Source organism: Leptidea sinapis, chromosome 29 (genome assembly GCF_905404315.1).
Source record: "Leptidea sinapis chromosome 29, ilLepSina1.1, whole genome shotgun sequence".
Classification (NCBI taxonomy): domain Eukaryota; kingdom Metazoa; phylum Arthropoda; class Insecta; order Lepidoptera; family Pieridae; genus Leptidea; species Leptidea sinapis.
In genome coordinates this window covers 737,313-757,625 of record NC_066293.1, presented here as the reverse complement: position 1 = coordinate 757,625, position 20,313 = coordinate 737,313, and the positions used below count along the sequence as shown (strand labels likewise).

The window sequence follows — 20,313 nt, the reverse complement described above, 5'->3', positions numbered from 1 at the left end:
TTTCTTTTCGTATGACGTGAATTGTGCATTTAAAAATGTTGAGATAATCTACAACACAATCTAGTATTTTATGGATAAGAGGACGGCGATGATCGACCGCACTCTGAGCAGTACAAGAGGAATCATACCAGACTCCTGTACGAACTTTGTCTAAGTTGAGGTGTTCGTGTCAACAGAAACACCGCGCAAGGGTCCATGGTGACCACACTTGGAGGAGCAACACATCAAATGGTGAGGATTCATTGGTGCGATATTGGCGTTTGACAGCAGGAAGGAAGAATTGGAGCACAGGATCCCACAGAACCAGGACACCAACCTGCCACACTCAGGATCGCCACGCCCGCAGCTTCCTCAAGGAGAGTCTCTTGAAGCGAGCCACCTGCGCCGCCAGGGCCTCCGCACTGAGGGACCGGCCCGCCCCCTCACTGTCACTCTGAGGACGGAGAACCCGTGATATTAGAAGAGTCTGTACAAGATCTTCGACAATCCTAATGGTATGTTATTATTAGGAGAAATAATGACAAGGTAAGTATATATATTATATCTAAATATAAATAGTTATTTTAACCAATTCAATAAAACAACAGAAATATTTAAATAATTTAACAAAAAAATAAATAATTAAAAATGTGTGTCCCAAGCAGAGCTGCTGTACTCACGTCCCTCGAGGTGGCCATCCGCTGCAGGAACCTGATGTCCTTGTCGGAGTGGCCCTTGGAGGCGCCCACACCCTCGCCGCCCACGGACGAGACCCGTCTGTAAGACAACACGCAACCTCGCTACACATTAGAAGTCATAGAAACACTAAGTCGCCCACATCATGATAATTAAACAAAATAACTTGCTGGTATTTGAAAGCTGTCACCGCACATTATGAAGTATTTTTAATTTTGTATGAGAATCATTTTAATTTGGAGCATCTTCAAATTTTTGCAGTTTATAAGATAAAGTCTACACAGGCGAAAAGAACGTAAAGTTTTATTAAAATCAAAAACAATCATTTATTCATTTCGGTAAAGGTACATACACTAAAGGATACATTTACCACACACGTTGAGGTTTATTGAAAAGAAGTGGCAATAAAGTGATTGCCACTCTTGTTACTAATAATAATAATAATAACAGCTTTCATACAATACATGTAAAGTGATACAACAAAAATTCTCAAATATTTTGACTTAGTGTGAATGATAAAAAAATAAACATAAAAACTATAGAGTACGTAACTAGTGCTGTAGTTATTGTACCAATCTGTACACGCTGCCTGTAAGATAAAGGTACTTTACATAGTATAAGATCATTTTATCATCATTATATAATATTTAATAAATATTTTAGCTATAATACACTAGTAATTAAAACTTTAAAATTATGTTACATAATATATCAGCCAATCTTAATTTTCAATGTAAGTATTTCATTTCAATGTAAACTTTGCTTTGAAAACCCTAAATGTATTTTATTAGTCAATTCCGTACATTCCTGTTGTAGGTAGATGTATGTTATATGGAAATAATGAAATTTTCCATATTTTGTTATAATTAAGAAACTCCATTTTGAAGCCGGTTGAAAATAGCCGATGCACTAAAGGACCAAACCCAAATAAAACTAGGAATGGAGAAATTCGTCCCTTACATTATTGGCAATTGTCAGTACTGCAATAAGATACGTAAAAGTGTTTAACGAACAAATAAGACTTTTTATGACAACGAGGTTAAAATAATTCGGAAGGAATGATAAAGATCAATATTTTAAACATTTTATATTATGTATGTACCAGACAATAAATACACTGGCCTGCAAAAGTAAGTATCACACTTTTCAAATTATTTTTTTTTCTTAACTATAGAAGGTAGAGATTTAAGATTAAAAAGGTTTTGTTGCAAATTTTATAGGCTTTAATTCTTAGAAACTAAAATTATACATTAGTAACATTTTTAACTTAAAAAAGATAAAACAATGAAAATAGACATTTTAGTTTAGTGTAAAAAAATTCAACTAAAATGTATTACATGTTATTTAAGTTTTAATAACTAGTATTGCCTCCTCGAGCTCTGATTACAGCTTCGAGCCGGTTTGGCATACTGAACACTAGGTTTCGGAGCCAATGTTGGGGAATATTCTCCCATTCTTCTACCAGGGCCTGCTTTAGTGCCCTGAGGGTAGTAGGTGGTGGTCTGCGATTTCTGACTAGCCTCCCAAACTCATCCCAGGCGTGTCAATCGGGTTGAGATCAGGACTTCTTGATGACCAAGCCATGACGCTGATACCGACCTCCTGAATATACTCTTGTACGATATGAGCCGTGTGTGGCCGGGCATTATCATGCATCAGCATCGATCCATCACCCATATTTGCTAAATATGGCCCTGCATACTCATCGAGAATCTCTTGAGCATATCTTTGCCCAGTGAGGGTGCTATTTTCTATGGCTACTAGCTCTGTGCAACCTTCTGAAGATATGCCAGCCCATACATGTACACTGCCTCCACCGTATTGGACTCTTTCTGAGATGCAGGCTTGAAGGTATCGCTCACCAGGTCGCCTGTAAACACTTCGCCTTCCATCAGAAGTGTAAAGGGAGAATCGAGACTCATCTGCAAACAAAATTCTTAACCATTCTTCTTCATCCCACTGCATGTGTTCACGGGCGTATCGCAGTCTCGCTACTCGATGCTGTCTCTCGAGTTTTGGGCCACTCGCTGGTCTTCGGGGTTTTAGTTGCTTCAGCAAGTCTTCTTCTCACTGTACTGTCACTAATGTAGTCCCTCCGGGTTCTCGGGCACTGGTACACCTGGGTCTGCCATTACAAGGTCCTCAGATGGTGTCCAGTCTTTTCGTACCTTCGCTTTACCTTCTGGACCGTTCGTACCGTCACACCCACCATTCTTGCAGTGCGACGCATACTGATGCCTAGTTCCAGAAAAGCCATGATCCTAGCACATTCTTCAACTGAAAGAGGCATGATAAATAAATGTTATGTGCTTTTAAGCATAAATTTTTAAAACAAGACCCATCGATCTTGAAAAAAATTTAAAACAGAAAGGTAAATGTGAATGGTAAAATTGTAATTCGGAAACGTCCACTTTGAAAAAGGAATGGTTTTGTCTTAGAAGTTTTTTTTCAGCCAATTCTTAAAAGAAGGTTAATGACTATAAAGTTTTTATGTACAAAATTAAATTCTCTTTGGAGTCCTTTTTATTTCGAAAGTATATCTTGTGAACTTAAAACGTTATCTCAATTTTAAAAGTGTGATACTTACTTTTGAAGGCCAGTGTATTACATGTCTAATAATAACATTTGACCAGAATTATGCCAGAAGGTGTAATAATCTTAATATTTGTAATTTGTCAATCTGTGTAATGTTTAGTAATGTACCTGCAGTGAGTGGGGTCGCTGTAGGCCATCTGGACGGGGGTCTTCGCGATGGGGGGCTCCTGTGACGTCACGCTGCTCACCAGCGGGAACCCCGTGCTGCCTGCGCGGGCAATAGCCACCTCATTCATTACTAGTATGGAGACCTTATGTGATGGTTGCGGTTCATATATGTTTCACAATCACAAACACTAAAGTGTACACTGTACATAATCCAATATTTGGGAATAAATCCAATCAAAATGATTTATTAAAAGAGTATGGCTTTATAAAATATTTATTCATAAATAATTATTTTTTTATCTTTTCTTATATTTAATCATCGAATGTGGGCTTAATTTTGTGTTTAAAATCAATTTTATTGTATTCGCATTGTTTATAACAATATACAGTTAAATGATAAAATTACTAATATCTTCAGTGCGTATCTTATTCGTACAAATAATATTATTTTAACAGACTGTACTGGCAAATAATTTGACTTGCATCGTTGCGGTCTCTTGTTTTACCAATTTTATTTTTTACTAAATAAAACGCTACTTGCTAAGCAAGATTAGTTATTATTCAGTTTCCAGCAACCACATTCAGAGTTTTCCAAAACTTGAACACTCTGGAAGATGTTCTCTCCTGAGTCCTGAGTTACCTGTGATGGCACCACGAGTGATGCTGAGCCCGCGCTGGATCCTGGCAATGCAGGCTCGGTGTCGGGGCAGCGGAGCTGAGCTGCCTTTTTCTTGCAGGAGGAACCGACCCAGTGTCTTCCAACTCGCCTGTCAATATAACGTTGGAAACAATACATCATATGGACCAGCGAAGCCTGAATGACAAGTGAACCTGATCTCCTTTTCAGAGCTGGAGTAACTATAGTCCCAGTTGCCTTTACCATAACTGAAATTTGTGGGAAGGAGCCATTCGGAATAAGAAGATCGATCAGCTCAGCTCAAGCAATATCAGGCGGTTTTCAATTAGTGTTACAACTATCACACATTGCAGGATAGAAACCAGCGCCTAAGACACGGTTTACGTTTCGTATGGATAGGACTTAGAGAGTCGAGAAGTTACCTTATTTGCATACGTTGGTGACATATGGTGGACTAGGTTCAGATATATAAATCTGATAGTAGAAATTTAAATGTACATTTACTTATTAAATTTATTTAATATTGCCAATGATCTATATAAGTATAATCTTTGTTGATCATACTTCAAGTCACCAACCTACAATCCAAGTGTGGAAGATAATATATCCTTGCGTCGCTCTTTGTTTCCAGCTCGATACTGCATCAAAGGATCTGTCAACTGTTCTGTTGTCTTGCAACAGAGCATCTACAGTGACCTGGCGATCAGCCACCAGGTCCACCACATGATCCACAAGTGATCACCGACCTGCACCTCGTACACCAGCTCGTCGGGAGCCAGGGTCCGCTGCTGCACGCCGCTCCGTCCGCCCCACTCCAGCAGCTCCACCAACACGAACCTGGGTGAGGATGCCACTTAAATATCTGCACTTCTAAATAATATATCTTACCACGGCTGTTAGATGCTTTATGATCCACATATAACGTCACAATGTATAAAGCGACATATTTAAATGAGCAGATTTTTTTTATGTCTTGTATACCTAGTCTTGCCATAAATACTGAAACAAAGAAAAAAATATTTTCTATTCAAATAACATTTATTACTTTTACAGTGTGTTAGTTTAATACATAAATATAAAACAATTAAAAATGAAAAAAAGCTTATTCGAAGTGGCCTTTATTCGCTACAATACAGTCCTAGAAGCACACACTCTTTTCATGGGAAATTTTTCTTCATTGCCAATCGTACGAATTGTTTAAGGGACTACAAATTATCATGGCGTTTAGAGCAAGCCCTACTCTCTAAAACTGACCATAAATCATAATCAAGTGGAATACGATCGGAACTAGACGACGGCCAGTCTTTAGCTCTGATGAACTCCGAAACGTTGAGTTCGATTCAGGCAGGCAACGCGAGCACACGTGCCGCGTTATCTGTCCTCCTTCGAATATTTTTATTACCTGCGTTATCGCACTATCTGCTCAGGCCACCTGGGCTGCTATTGTTATCGCGCGCTATTGTTCGGGACTCTTTGAGTCTCGCACCTGTTACGTTCCTTCGCGGAACGTAGCTTAGTTATTATCAGTGTTAATTACCCGGTTTTACGATCGTGTTAGTTAGCACCTGTGCTGTGTTTCGCGATTCTGCACGCTAATCGTGTGTGTTTGTGAGTTGCAGTTCGTGCCGTTTGTGTCTTCTCCGCGGGGGCCTGCACAGCGTGCATCGGGGTTCCGGCCCAGCCAGTCTACATCCAGCAAAGCTAAGTCTTAGGCTTAATTATTATTATTAATTTCTTTTAATTTTTGCATATTTTATTATTATTAATATTATTTAATAATGTGCAAGTGTACAACTTAACTATAGTTGTCCACTTAATTATTATTTTCCCCCGCTGCCCGAGTCAGGCAGAGGGCAGTTGTTGCCCGCTCAACCTAGGTAATAAATATGACAACCATGGCTTCACCAATGGTTGCCGACGAGGGCCTTCTAAGCGCCCTACTAGATAGGTTATTCACGGAGAAGATCGCTCCTCTAATGAAAGTAACAATCAACGAGACAGTGGATGCCGCTATCAAAGCGAAATCCAAAAACTATAACTCGTCGTCCGACGTTTCGGGTTCCGACGGGGAATCCGAAATGGAATTAAGCAACATCTCCGCTGTTAGTTCCGTGGCCTCGGTCAAGCCGAGAAAAGTTATCACCCGATCAGCCCGCCCGCCTGTCCTTCAGGCTTACTTTGACGCGCAGGCGACCCCTAAGGTCCCCGCGGTCACTCCTGATGGAACGGAAGCCCCTCAGGCTTCCAGTGCTTCACCAGCCCAGCCGGAAACCGCTCTACCGTCGAGAGCGGAGAGTGTCGCGTCAGACACGGACGGCTTCACCACCGTGAGCCGTAAAAAGAAGCGCGGTCGCGAATCGCCTTCTGTCGATGGCACGCCCGCCAAGAAAGCCGCGGCCACGACTATCTCCACTCCCGCGCCCGCGCCCGCTAAAGCCCGCGTACCGCCTCCGACCAAGCGCCCGCCCCCTATTTTTATAGGAGACCGAGGCCGCTGGTTGGTGATCAAAAATAGGATCCCAAAGACGTTCTCCTTCCAGGAGGGCGTACCAATCTCTTGCGTACCAATCTCTTATAAAATTAGAGACCAAAGAGGTAGCGGACCACCGCGCCTTGACATCTCTTCTTAGAGAGCTGAGTGTGGGTTTCCACACGTACGCCCTGCCTGAGGAGAAGCGTCTGAGGGTCGTTATTAGGAACGTCCCGAGAGAGATAGACGAGGCCGACATTCTGTCGGACCTCAAAGAGCAGGGTTACCTGCACACGAGGTGCACCGTATGCGCGGCACCAACAACAAACAACCATTTAACATGGTTCTCGTCGTTCTCGATATCACGCAAGAGAGAAAGGAAATCTTTAATATAAAATCGGTTTGCTCCCTTCAGGGCATCCGGGCCGAAGCTCCTCGCAACCGCGGGGGGCCCGGTCAGTGTCACAGATGCCAGTTATACGGGCACTCGGCACGCAACTGTGAACACACCCCGAGGTGTGTGAAGTGCCTCGGTAAACATGGCACGCCGGAGTGCCCTCGACCAGCGCAATGCGCGGAGCCCACGGCCTGCGTCTTGTGCGGGGAGAAGCACCCAAACACAAGCGTCATTCAGGGCGCCGCCAGCCGCAAGGCAGAGCAGAGAAGGTGGAGTTCACTCCGACCTTCAAACCTGCGCCGCCTCCTAAGGTAAACGCCTGGGCGAGGTCTCCTCCGGCTGCCAACGCTGCCACAGAAGCCACTCTCGCGGCCCCCGCGCCCCTCCGGCCACCGCTAGCGTCCCGTCCGGCGGCGTCGGTCCCGCGACCGAGGCCACCGGCGCCCGCGTCCGCGGCAACAGGCAACCAAGGCGGCAGCGCCTTTGCCTTCATGTTCGAGCTGTCAGAGCTGTTCGACATAGATGAAATCACAGCCCTAGCCAGCAGGCTCGAGGCTGTCCGGGACGACCCGCCGTCGCTCCTGCAAGTTATGGCAGACAACGCCAAAATATTCCGAGCCCTCACCGATATAGGGCGAAAGCATAAAAACATTCGCGATGCCTAATTACGTAAGCGGACGGGTTAAACCACATACGCTACGTATAGCGTATTTTTACGCCCAAGGCCTTAAGCCTCAACTAGACTTGGTGAAGGAGTTCGCTCACGAACATCAATTAGACCTATTCTTAGTGCAAGAGACATTTCTAAAACCACGTATACGCGATCCACGTATCGCTAATTACAACTTAGTCAGAAATGATCGCACCACCCGTATGGGCGGTACCCTCATTTATTTTAAAAGGTCTGTACACTGTATACCTATAGATCCTCCGGTCCTCACTAACATCGAGGCCTATGCCATCCGAGTCAGTATGGCGAATCACCAGCCGATCACTGTTATTTCAGCTTATCTTCCGCCTAACAAACAAGTATTATACACAGATATCAAAGCATTACTCGGCCACGGGGCCGCAGTCATAGTGGGCGGCGATCTTAACGCCAAACACTCCAGCTGGAATAGTAGAGCCACAAATAGAAACGGAATCTTATTAGATTCACTGACAGACACGCTGAACTTTTCAGTAATAGCACCCGACGAACCAACACGTTATCCGGATAACGTCGCGCACCGACCCGACATTCTAGACGTTGCGTTACTTAAAAACGTAACGTTCAATGTAAATTTAATCCAGGTTTTTCATGAATTAGAGTCAGACCACCGGCCCGTCGTCCTAAATCTAGGCCCACCGGTTAACTTTCAACCACCGACGAAAACAGTGATCGACTGGCAACGGCTGGAAAAGGATCTCGAGTCTATCAAGTCCGACGAGCTTGACCTTATACCGGACGTCATCGACTCGGTCGACACGACTCACAGTGCTATCTCTCATGTGACGTCACATATACAGAATAGGATCAAGGCCTGCTCCAGGCAGGTTCCGACGATGCAACCGCATCGCCTAAACCTGCCTCCAGAGGTCAGGAACTTACTCACACAGAAGCACAGAGCCACTAGACTTCACGATAGCTATCCGTCGGTCGAGAATAGGCGCCACCTCCGCTACCTACAGCGGGTGGTACGGGAACGTATCGCGGAACTCCGCGGCGAACGTTGGGACCGCTTCGTGAAGTTGAACGTCGCTCCGCCCTGAGCCCTTCAGGCGATGTAATAAAAGCCACCTCTTACGAAGAGGTGAAGCTAATCATTAAGGAGCTTCACTCCAAGAAGGCCCCGGGGCCCGACACTATAAACAATAGGGTTCTTAAAATCCTACCCTTGACTCTTATTACTTTATTGGTTACCATTTTTAATATTCTATTGTCTAATAGCGCGTTCCCCGAACAATGGAAGGAGTCCATTCCATCCATGGAAGGATTCCATTGTTATCGGTATCCCAAAACCCAATAAACCTAAAGCTAATCCGAGTAGCTATAGGCCTATTAGCTTAATTAACTCGATCGGGAAACTTTACGAAAGATTAATTCTCGCGCGTCTTAATCATAACATCGCGGAGCTCAACCTGATACCCGACATACAGTTCGGATTCAGAACCGCTCACTCGTGTCTCCAGCAGGCTCACCGACTCACCGAGTACATTCTCGTACGGCGTCAACTTCACGCTACCACGGCAGCAGTGTTTTTCGATGTCGCGAAGGCATTCGACAAGGTATGGCACAACGGCTTAGTATTCAAGCTGTATCAACTGGGAGTGCCAGACAGGCTCGTGCGCATCATACGAGCCTACCTTACTGATCGCTCCTTCCGATATCGAGTAGAGGGCACCCTATCCTCACCCAGACCCATCAGGTCTGGCGTGCCACAGGGTTCAGTCCTCTCTCCCACTCTTTTCTCGCTCTTCACGAGCGACATTCCCAAGTTTCCGAGTGTCCAGCTCGCTCAATACGCTGACGATACGGCACTCTACTTTGGCTCCGCTCTATTGAACCGCTCAACCTTGAGCAGGAACATTAAAGTGCTTCAAGCCGCCGTCGATGAACTGGGCAACTGGTTCAGAAAATGGCGGATTGAAGTGAACCCCACCAAGAGTGCAGCGGTACTCTTCGGTAACGCGAATAGCATCCGCGCTAAAAAACGACCGACCGACGTCATTAAATTGTATGAAACACCCATACCGTGGGTGAAGGATTACAAATACTTAGGAGTCACGTTCAACAGCAATATGAACTTCAAGAAACATATTGATACGGTATGCAATAGAGCCCGATTTGTCCTCAGTCGCCTTTATCCACTTGTGTGTGGGCGAAGAAAACTTCCGCTCAAACACAAAGTGACTCTGTACAAAACCATCGTACGGCCCATACTGTCATACGCAAGCGTCGTTTTCGCGCACACCCGACCGAGCTACTTACATCGTTTGCAAGTAGTTCAAAATAAATTCACGCGCATGGCAACCGGAGCCCCGTGGTTCATCCGAAACGTTGACCTTCACCGCGACCTAGAGCTTCCGACGATAGCTCAACACTTTAAAGAGATCTCGCGACGCTTCTTTGACAAGGCGCCTAACCATTCCAACATCTTGGTTAGGAAGGCATGCGGGTACACCCCCCTTTACCATAGTCTCAACCCAATAAGACGTCCCAGACACGTAACGGTAGACCCGGATGACGACATCACCATCGCGAACGCGACACCCACACAAACACCGACACAGACACGCACACACCGCCTTCGCAGGCGTAGGCGCGGTCAACCACCGCAAACCACTGGCACTCGTCACTCTGACGATGGCCAGCGGCCCGCACCCTAGATACACCACACATTGTTTTGATACCCGACGAGACATTAGTCCTCGTCCTGTAATCGTTTCACTACACTCACTCACACACGGACTGACTGACGGACTGACATACACCACTTACACAATCACAAACACACTCCACAAACAGACACAAACACAAACATACATGCACACTAACATTTACACTACTTACACACATAAAACATACATACATACAATTTATTTATTTATTTATTACACCACACTCGCCGACGAGTGTGTTCTTCTCATCTTCATTTTCATTTTGATTCTCTCTCCTTCCCACAAGCACACAGCCGGTCTGAAGTTCGAGTCTCCTTAGGAGACGCCCCGCGACTGTTGTTGCGTAGTCTTTGCGGCCTCCACGGCCCACGTCCTACTTCGCTGTGAAAGCCAGGGCTGCTAACAGCACAGAGGAGGTTTTAGTCGGTATGGGGCGTCCGCTTACGCGGACACTCGAGTCCAACATATTACGCCCCGTTCCGGGGCGTAAATACGTAACAGTATTTCCGCCTCTCAACAAAAAAAATCCGAAACGTTCAACCAAGACTGCGTAGCTTTATGACCCGGCGCCGAGTCCAGCTGGAAGGACTGTTCTTGGTTATTGAACATGGTGTTCTTAAGGAGCTTCACTACCTTCTCAAGAATGTTACTTGATACACTTGTGCCGATGTTTTGACACCTTTTTCACAAAAGTATGGCTCAGTCATTCCTTCATAGCTTATATCCCACCAAACCATAATTAAAGTCGAATAGTGCACACGTTGCACTCTGTCGACTAATTGGGAAGCTTCCTTAGATATTTGAGCATATATACGGTTATTTTGTTTGTTTAAATGCTTAATTGTACAAAAATTCTCATCCATAAACAAAATTTTCCTGTGAACTCCCTTTGCGTACCGCTTCAGTAGTTGTTTCAATTTTATCACCCTATTTATTTTTTAAATTATCAGTTAAGTAATGACCTGTACGTCTCTTATGCCTATAAGGCGTAAGTCATCTTTTAAAATACGCGACATGGTTCTAGATGCTATCTTCATCTCCCGATAAAATATTTTGCTTTAGGACAGGATTTCATCGAATTCTTTCCCTTACTGCTTTGACCACCTTTTTCGTACGAATACTACTTGGACACCCAGATCTTTTTCTGTCACAAACCGAGGAGTACCTATTAATAGCCCGTTACACAAACATTTTATTAATATCAAGCGTACGAAGAGTTTTAGGAATTGCATTTGCCTCATCATTCCGGTTCTCTTTATCACTCTACTCCATTTCAATATCGTATAATATTGTACAATATATTGGCGCCAAAATGAGAAAACTCAATGAACATGTCACAATATGAAAATGTCACATTCAAAATTCAAATGTAATATTTTGTTTATTTTTAATTGTAACAGTATCTATGGCCAGACTAAGTATTTATTATAATACATAATTTAGTATTCATTAAAAATTGGGAAATTTATACATATTTTGATTTAAAAGAAGCATTCGATAACGTGGGTAGATGTATCATTATATCTAGGCAATCGATTCTATTAAAAAATGTCCTATCTAGGGTTGTTTTTCTTGAGCAGCTACTTACATGATAGTTGACAACATAGAATAAAAACGCTATTCTAAGGTTGACAATATGTTGATTAGTTTAATTTCGTCTCAGTGGACTCGGAGGAGGTCCACTTTATTATAATGAACAACGAGATATTTTCAGGAATCGGGAGTGAATCGACGTGATTATTATTTGTTGACAACCTTAAATATTAGCTTAAAAATGAACGATTAATTGGATATCGATAGAATAGTAAAATGGAGTTGATCATTTGTATTTACTACATATTTTTAAATGTGTGTATTTTTCTTGATATCATTCTTTTGAGTTCGGTTTTCAAAGCATCACTCATATTAATTAGAGTTCCATCTGTTAGCAAGCATAAGATTTTGCAGCAAGCCCACTGATCGTTAACATGCATCGGACATAGCTCGGTTACACAGGAACTGCCTCAGTATATGAAAGATATGGTATATTTATATAGTAGTAGGTTACCTCTTAGGATCATCAGTACACCTGGCCTTGGTGAGCGCCTGATGGATGACGTACGAGGCGGTGGCTGACAGCGGCACCTGGAGAACGTCTGCTGTTAGTTGCTGGGCTGCTGAGACAATACTCACGTTGGAAAGCTCACTTGTCAGCTAACGGTCTTCCCGTGATCACTTGCGACAGGGAACCACTCAGTAAATGTGATAACACACAAATACATTATGCCTACTATTCGTGTTGGTCGGTTTTACAAGCGAGGTACATGTTTCTTCAACAGAATCCCAGAAAATATACAAAACATAATACAGTATATTGTGTTGTGAAATGTATAATTACAAGGTAGCCTGTGTGATACGGTCACGTCATTAAATCTGTCATTTTGATATTTTGGTGTTAAGTCCAGTAGCGGCAAACAATGAAATGAAAAAAAATGGTTTGTTAGTATTCATTACATTTAGTTTGAAGAAATTTATGTGAAAAATTAAATAATAAATGTAATAAATTGTGTCTTATAGGTATGCCTTTACTGAAATTATTCCACAATAATAACAAATCATTGATAAATATTATGTCCTTGACCTCGTTGGTATCCAGGATTTACGTATCGGGTCCAATATGAAGTAGTAGTAGGTATACAAATGTGTTGTATACTTACTTATAAAATTAAAAAAAATGTGCTACCTACTAGTGATAAACTAAAGTAGTTTAATAAAAAAATGGCACTTGTAGAGACTGCCGATAGAAGTGAAAACTTAGAAGTTTTAGTATTAAAATTTATAATTTCATAATATTTAAAATATAATTATAATGACAAACATAATGTTAAATTCTTTTCAATAGTGTATTAATCAAACAAAAACACTATTTCAGCAATGCACAGTATATATACATTGAACTTTTCAGTAAATACTTACATTCAAATTCACTTATAAAATATACACAGCAACAATGTTGCACAACACGCCAGCTGTATAGCTACAGATATACTGCTATAAGTTCGGTGACGCGAACTCACGAGCTTTCATCCATCTAAAAAGTGTCTATAGTTAGGTACTATATTTATATTGAGCATGTCGGAGACGCGAACCCATAAGATTTTCCCCTACCAAAAAGAGCCCTACGCGGTTTCAATTCAAAAATGTAAGTTTGTAATTTTTCTATTGGCCGATCAGAGTTTGGAAAAATCTGACATCTTCCGTGTTGATACGCTTCTGTCGCTTTCCTGTAAAAACCCGGATAGTCCGTGCTGGATCGTGGCTGTGACTCACTTTGAGGATGGCGTAGGGGATCTCGTGGCACACGTTGTGCACACACACCAGGAAATTGTCGGGTGGCCTCTCCAGCGGGGCTGGCTCCAGGGCTCCGGGGGTCGCCGCCGGCTCGCGAGCCTTCTCTGCCGACGCTGACCTGGGCCCACCATGACCAGGGTTATGTATAGGATGAGTTCAATGTCACTAATTGAATAAAGACTTCTGAGAAAAAATTAACCGGCAAATGTTAACCGTATCTAATTACATATATTTTCCCCGAATGAATTATCATTTCAACCGGGTTGTCTAATACAATAGTTTGTGATGATGCAAAATGATGATTTGACTTTGCAATAATCAGATATTGTTTTTTTGTCATGACACTGTACTTGTTACTTGGATTTCCTTAACTCTATTCAAATTTTCAATTTAAAATAACATATAATTCAATGGTAGTGACACCTTCTAAGGCCTTCAGGGAATACAAGTTCTTTGTCACATAAGAACGAGTGCATCTACATTCTTGTGTACACTTTTACAAATAAATAACCAATATTATTGTGGAAAATGAGATTATGAGGCGTGCACATTTGGATTGTCCAAACCATTTCAATATTTTAGTACGTATTAAGTACTATATACTAGTATAATAAAAGGAAAAAAAAAAATTGGACGATGCTACACCCCTGTGTTTCACCCCGTTTATTTTTGTGAAATACTTTTTCCATTTTCAATTTTATTTTGTTTCCGGTAAGTTTCTTGTTCGTTCTTCTTACGGCACCATCTTCTTCAGAATAGATGGTAGATTTTTAAATTAATTTATGGCTTAAATATTATTGAATAAAGATTATTTTAATTTAAATTGAATAATGAAGTTTCAGCTCATTCTTATGTAACGGCGTGACGATTGAGAGTGAGGACGTCACTTCCAGCGGCATCGCGACCCTGGCAGTCATCTTGATTCGCAGGGCCCACTCTCCCCCATCGGCCGCTGCTAGTGTGTCCGCTGGTTCAAGTGACCTGATGCTGGTGAGCCAGGCCCGGCTGCTGGGGTCGTCGCCCACCCTCTTGAGCAGCAGGCGCGAGGCCGCGGGCGCCAGGCCCAGCACCAGCTCCCGCGGCGCCAGCACGCGCTGCGAGGGCGAGCGGCCCGCCACCTCCTCCACCAGCACGTACTCCGCGCGGGAGCCCGCGGCCGCGCCCGCCCGGCTCAGGACCTGCCCTATCGCCTGGCAAAACAAATGAGTCTTTTTTTTATTCTTCCACTATATAACGACCCTATCATCCGGGCAATTCTGATTTTTTCCCAACACTTATAATCTCCAAAGATTTGTGATAGAGGCGATGGGTGCAAGCAGACAGTCAAAAATACAAAATTTTGGATGGTTGTCATCATATAATATAATTTTAAATTTTTACAATAACATGAACGCAAGGTTGTTTTCGCAGCGGTGGACAAGTAAGGCAGTAGTTGTTGGATTCTGTTGAAACATCAGACTGATAACAGGACTTAATAATAAGGGTCCCGAGTTAATCGACCTTTCTTTCAAAAGTTCATTCCATAGTTGGTTATCGTGGAGGAAAGTTCATTGAAATTAGCATTGTGGAGGAACGTCCCCCAGGTGAGTGTGATACGTATCAATTTGGTCCTGCTGCTCTATGAAGCACTCCTTGTAATATTTGATCACTTCTTTGTGATAACTTATAATCGTAGTAGTAGAAGATACATAAACAGGCGCCGTCTCCACCAAGTGTCAATGTATCCAGCTGTTCACAGGGCACTGTGTCCCAAAAATTGTTTGTTTGTCCCACTTTTAAATAGATTTGGAGGCTCTGTAATTGAGTTTAAACCCATCAGTTGTCAGAGAAGCAGCGCACCTCATCAGCTGTGGTGTCGTGCGTGACCTTCAGGATGCAGGAGGGCTCGCTGAGCAGCGGCGCGTGGACCACCACGAAGTGCAGCTTGCGACGCGCCGGCGGGGCGGAGGGGGAGCCCCAGGCCGCGGGGGGCGCCTGCTCCTCCGAGCAGCGCGAGAAGATCAGAAGAGACGCCATGTTCAGCGGCTGATTGGTCGGGGAACTGCGCGGCGTGGAAGAAGTGACCATATTTTGAATAAAAAACACAAATTATAAAAAGCTATTATTTATATACTATTTAATTATTTATTTAAGGCAACAAAAGTCCATATATAAATGTTAGTGAAATAGTCTTAACCTATGTTAGGAAATACAACAATAAATTACATATATGTTAGTAACAAACTTATTCTATATTAGTTGATATAATGAATAAACTTACAAACCAAAGCAGACATCCAGTGCGCTTTGAATGCGCTGTCCTGTCTGTCGACTATCACCTTCAAAATAATATTGGGACTCCTCTCCAACCTATTTTTGACGGAGGCGATTCTTTTCCGTATGATTGCGGAAAAACCATCGACACGGTTCGGTATTAGATAAGTATTCTGCGTTTTAGACATATTTAATAAGGAAGGCGCAGGATGAAAGGCTTTAGCGATATTATTTGTGGTAGGATGGGAAAACAAGCGGCAAAGTAGAACTTACAGGAAGGTACAAAGGAAGCACGTGATTCGAAACTAAGCTAAGGAGCTACGTGTTGGAGACATTACGTCACGGATCCCTAAACATGGGTAACCTCTGCCCAGCTTCAACCCAATACCCTGCAGCCAACACATAAACTGACACGGAGTGCTAATTAAAATAGACGGGTTCAGCGTCTCTCGTGTTACTGCGGGTTTTGGTAAACCGATTGATGTTGTTTCGCTGAATCCTAGATAATATGTATGTGGGTAACACTGAAAATGTTAGCTATAAACATTGCTAATGAAACTTTTTTGGATTTCAATTTTAGTACTCTTTGGTACCCTAATGTAGTATATTGCATTCATTTGTCATTTGTTTTTGTAAATTGGCGGCAAATCTCTAAAAACTCTTGTTACACGTGAAAATGAACCTAAGGCGAGAAAATTTTCGGTCAATGATTTGACTTTCGTTGGGGGCTTACTCAACAACAAAGCTATGGTAGGCTGCGATTAGCATTTCTCAATGAAGCCCCATCTCGTGCCACTCAATGCTCAATGATAATGCGCGTGAGGGACGTCCTTTAACAGCGACTACTGAAGATAACATCAGTGCTGTACGCATGATAGAGAAAGATAAGAGAGTGATATGGGCTATCAGCAGATATGGGGAAGCCTAGGCATTGGCATTGAGTCCATTTAATAAAATATTACACGAACATTTAGGCGTCAGGAAGCTTTGTACCAGATGGATTTCCTATACTTTAAGCGACGACCAGAAACACCTTCGCATGGACTGGTGTCGCCAAATGTTAGATAAGTTCAACGGCGGTGACTCAAATGCTGTATTTGACATCGTCATTTGATGAAAGCTGGATATATATTGAAGATGCGGTGAAAGCGTACGAAAATACCATAGAAGAGACTCCTAAGGAAGAATGGGCCCACTGCTTTTCTCAGTGGTTCCATCGAATGCGACGATGTGTTGAGAGGAACGGAGATTACTTCGAAAAACAATAATAGTATTGGCATCTTTCTACATTAAGCCGTTTTTCACTTTCTAAACATTTTCAGTATTACCAAGGCAGTAGCGCGACACCATTTTAAGAAACACTGTAATTACGACATACTCCTAACTGACTGATAAACTGTTGCCTCTCAATTTATTCTTGTTAATGTAATGTACGTACATAGAGACCCACCAGGGAATGTTCTATAAACTGAGATAATCATAATGAACACCAGGAACTAATCTAAACTTGTACGGACTGCTACTTTTTTACTATTGCATTTAGAACATGAAGAGGGCAGCGAGAGAGCATTCAATGTGGACTCATTCTATTCAAATGAGTCTCTGGGACGCATGTATGTATGGTTACTTTATATGTTGTATTTAAAGAAGTTGTGAACCCATTAGGGTTATTATTAATACTTCTCATTTTCGCACGAGAGTCAATGTTTGGTGAGCAACTTGTTCCAAGTGAACCTATCTCCGTGGTCTGGTACTGACCGCAGCCGGACGTGCCGGTACCCTGGCCGCAGGCAGGTCGCGGGGATCACTCGCTGCGAGAGCATGTAGTTGGTGTCGGCGTCGAACACCTCGAACCTGACGAACGCCAGCTCCGGGAAGTTGATCTGAACAAATAAATAATGTGGGTTAATACAATATTAATACGTATGATTACATGAACTACAAACTATCTCTACGAGGAAGCGTAACAAGAATACTACTACCATTTCTGCGTTGGATAGCTAGGCTGATTCGTTGATCAAAATAGCTGCCATCGCTTGGATTTCCAGTAGACATATTGAGGCGCGTACATAGTACTTTGTACATTCTCCGCGCCTCTGAGCCCCACGGGCCAACTGTCTCAAGTGCACCCAAGCCACCAGGGTCATTTTACCTGGACGATTGTCATCGTGACGAGAACGAGTACTATTTGGATCTTAAAGAGCTGTGTTATCTTAGAGAGTTGTGTTATCTTAGAGAGTTGTGTTAAAGCGGCCATCTGAAGGAGCAGGTAAACTATAATTGATGCTGGTGTCACCAGTGCCTGCGATGTTAGCCAGGATAGCCCCTGACGACCTGGACCATCTTCATGAGCGCTTTTTTTCATCAGGCTGACTTGTTACTATAGCGATACATAAAGTACACTGGGATATTTTCATTTTAAAATTTATTTATTATAGTAAAGTACATCTGGGATTAAATGTAACAATGAACTAGTTGAGGGTCACCTTGAAGTGAAAGATCTCGTCTCAGTTGAGCGCGTTGCGCCGCGCCACGCCAGTCCGCGCGCGACGACAGTCGGGCGGCTTATAGCAATGAACTAGACGAGGGTCACCTTGAAGTGGAAGGTGGTCGTCCCAGAGGGGTTGAGCGCGTTGCGTCACGCCACGCCAGTCCGGGCGCAGCAACAGTCGGGTGGCGTGTAACAATGAACTAGACGAGGGTCACCTTGAAGTGGAAGGTCTCGTCCCAGACGGGGTTGAGGGCGTGGCGTCGCGCCACTTCGGTCCAGGCGCGGCGACAGTCAGGCGGCGTGTAACAATGAATAGACGAGGGTCACCTTGAAGTGGAAGGTCTCGTCCCAGACGGGGTTGAGCGCGTTGCGCCGCGCCACGCCGGTCCGGGCGCGGCGACAGTCAGGCGGCGTGTAACAATGAATAGACGAGGGTCACCTTGAAGTGGAAGGTCTCGTCCCAGACGGGGTTGAGGGCGTGGCGTCGCGCCACTTCGGTCCAGGCGCGGCGACAGTCAGGCGGCGTGTAACAATGAATAGACGAGGGTCACCTTGAAGTCGAAGGTCTCGTCCCAGACGGGGTTGAGCGCGTTGCGCCGCGCCACGCCGGTCCGGGCGCGGCGACAGTCAGGCGGCGTGTAACAATGAATAGACGAGGGTCACCTTGAAGTGGAAGGTCTCGTCCCAGACGGGGTTGAGCGCGTTGCGCCGCGCCACGTCGGTCCGGGCGCGGCAACAGTCGGGCGGCTTATAGCAATGAACTAGACGAGGGTCACCTTGAAGTGGAAGGTCTCGTCCCAGACGGGGTTGAGCGCGTTGCGTCGCGCCACGCCGGTCCGGGCGCGGCAACAGTCAGGCGGCGTGTAACAATGAATAGACGAAGGTCACCTTGAAGTGGAAGGTCTCGTCCCAGACGGGGTTGAGCGCGTTGCGCCGCGCCACGTCGGTCCGGGCGCGGCAACAGTCGGGCGGCTTATAGCAATGAACTAGACGAGGGTCACCTTGAAGTGGAAGGTCTCGTCCCAGACGGGGTTGAGCGCGTTGCGTCGCGCCACGCCGGTCCGGGCGCGGCAACAGTCAGGCGGCGTGTAACAATGAATAGACGAGGGTCACCTTGAAGTGGAAGGTCTCGTCCCAGACGGGGTTGAGCGCGTTGCGCCGCGCCACGCCGGTCCGGGCGCGGCAACAGTCGGCCGGCACGCCCGCCACCTCCACGTGCACGTACACGTTGTAGAAGCTGAACACGCACTCTGCCACGTACTGGCCCGACACCACGCGCAGCGTCAGCTCCTTAGCGAGGATACCCTCGAACTCCTTCTCCATGGGGTTGAAACTGCAGCAAGACACATGTCTTTAATTGAGGGAGGCTGGGGAGTAGTAATGTCCAGTCCTTATTTACACAGTGAATATAAACATTGAAATATTTCAAGAGCTTCTCTTTCCGACGAAAGAATATCTTGCGTTTGAAAGAAACCCGATGACATTATTGAACAATAATAACATGCCGTATGCGGCACCAACAGGTTCGATACGTCTCATGTTTGCAGTCAGCCGTTGCTTTAACTGACGCATCGAACGAGAGCTGTGTTCAATAAGTGATTTTAAATCCTATTTTGAATAAATATTTTACGGTGTATCAGTACAGGGAGTGTTAGCCTGGCACCAGGGCGGCGGTCGTCAGTAACCGTTAGCATCCTCCGTCAATAGTGAACAAATCAACATGTTAGGTACCGGCGGTATGCGATGTGGTGCGGGTCCCACATGACGCGCGGCTTGCGTACGTAGCCGCGGGCGCCGCCGGCCTCGAACAGCGCACCGTTGAGCGCCATGGCGGCGTCCTCCGTCTGGTAGTTGAGAGCCACCAGCTGCACGCCGCAGCTCCAGAACAGCACCGGGTCGAAGTTGGACGAGTCGATGCGGAGCCTGCCGCCACACGCTCCGATATAATATTATGTTATGATATTACAAGATAATGC

The 20,313-nt window shown here is 44.5% G+C and overlaps 1 protein-coding gene across 1 annotated transcript in view; it reads right to left on the bottom strand.

Moving 5' to 3' along the window:
* Positions 1-20,313, bottom strand: part of LOC126973534 (1-phosphatidylinositol 4,5-bisphosphate phosphodiesterase epsilon-1-like) — a 75,960-nt gene that overhangs the window by 20,758 nt on the left and 34,889 nt on the right. Inside the window, exons 12-23 of the mRNA XM_050820878.1 lie at positions 20,069-20,260; positions 19,451-19,670; positions 17,605-17,729; positions 15,433-15,634; positions 14,575-14,783; positions 13,573-13,711; positions 12,311-12,387; positions 4,762-4,852; positions 4,019-4,145; positions 3,379-3,478; positions 660-756; positions 317-433 (exon numbers count right to left, since the gene is read on the bottom strand). Of these exons, the coding sequence (XP_050676835.1) occupies positions 326-433; positions 660-756; positions 3,379-3,478; positions 4,019-4,145; positions 4,762-4,852; positions 12,311-12,387; positions 13,573-13,711; positions 14,575-14,783; positions 15,433-15,634; positions 17,605-17,729; positions 19,451-19,670; positions 20,069-20,260 (1,687 nt within the window). The 3' untranslated portion in view covers positions 317-325. The remainder of the gene's footprint in view (positions 1-316; positions 434-659; positions 757-3,378; positions 3,479-4,018; positions 4,146-4,761; positions 4,853-12,310; positions 12,388-13,572; positions 13,712-14,574; positions 14,784-15,432; positions 15,635-17,604; positions 17,730-19,450; positions 19,671-20,068; positions 20,261-20,313) is intronic.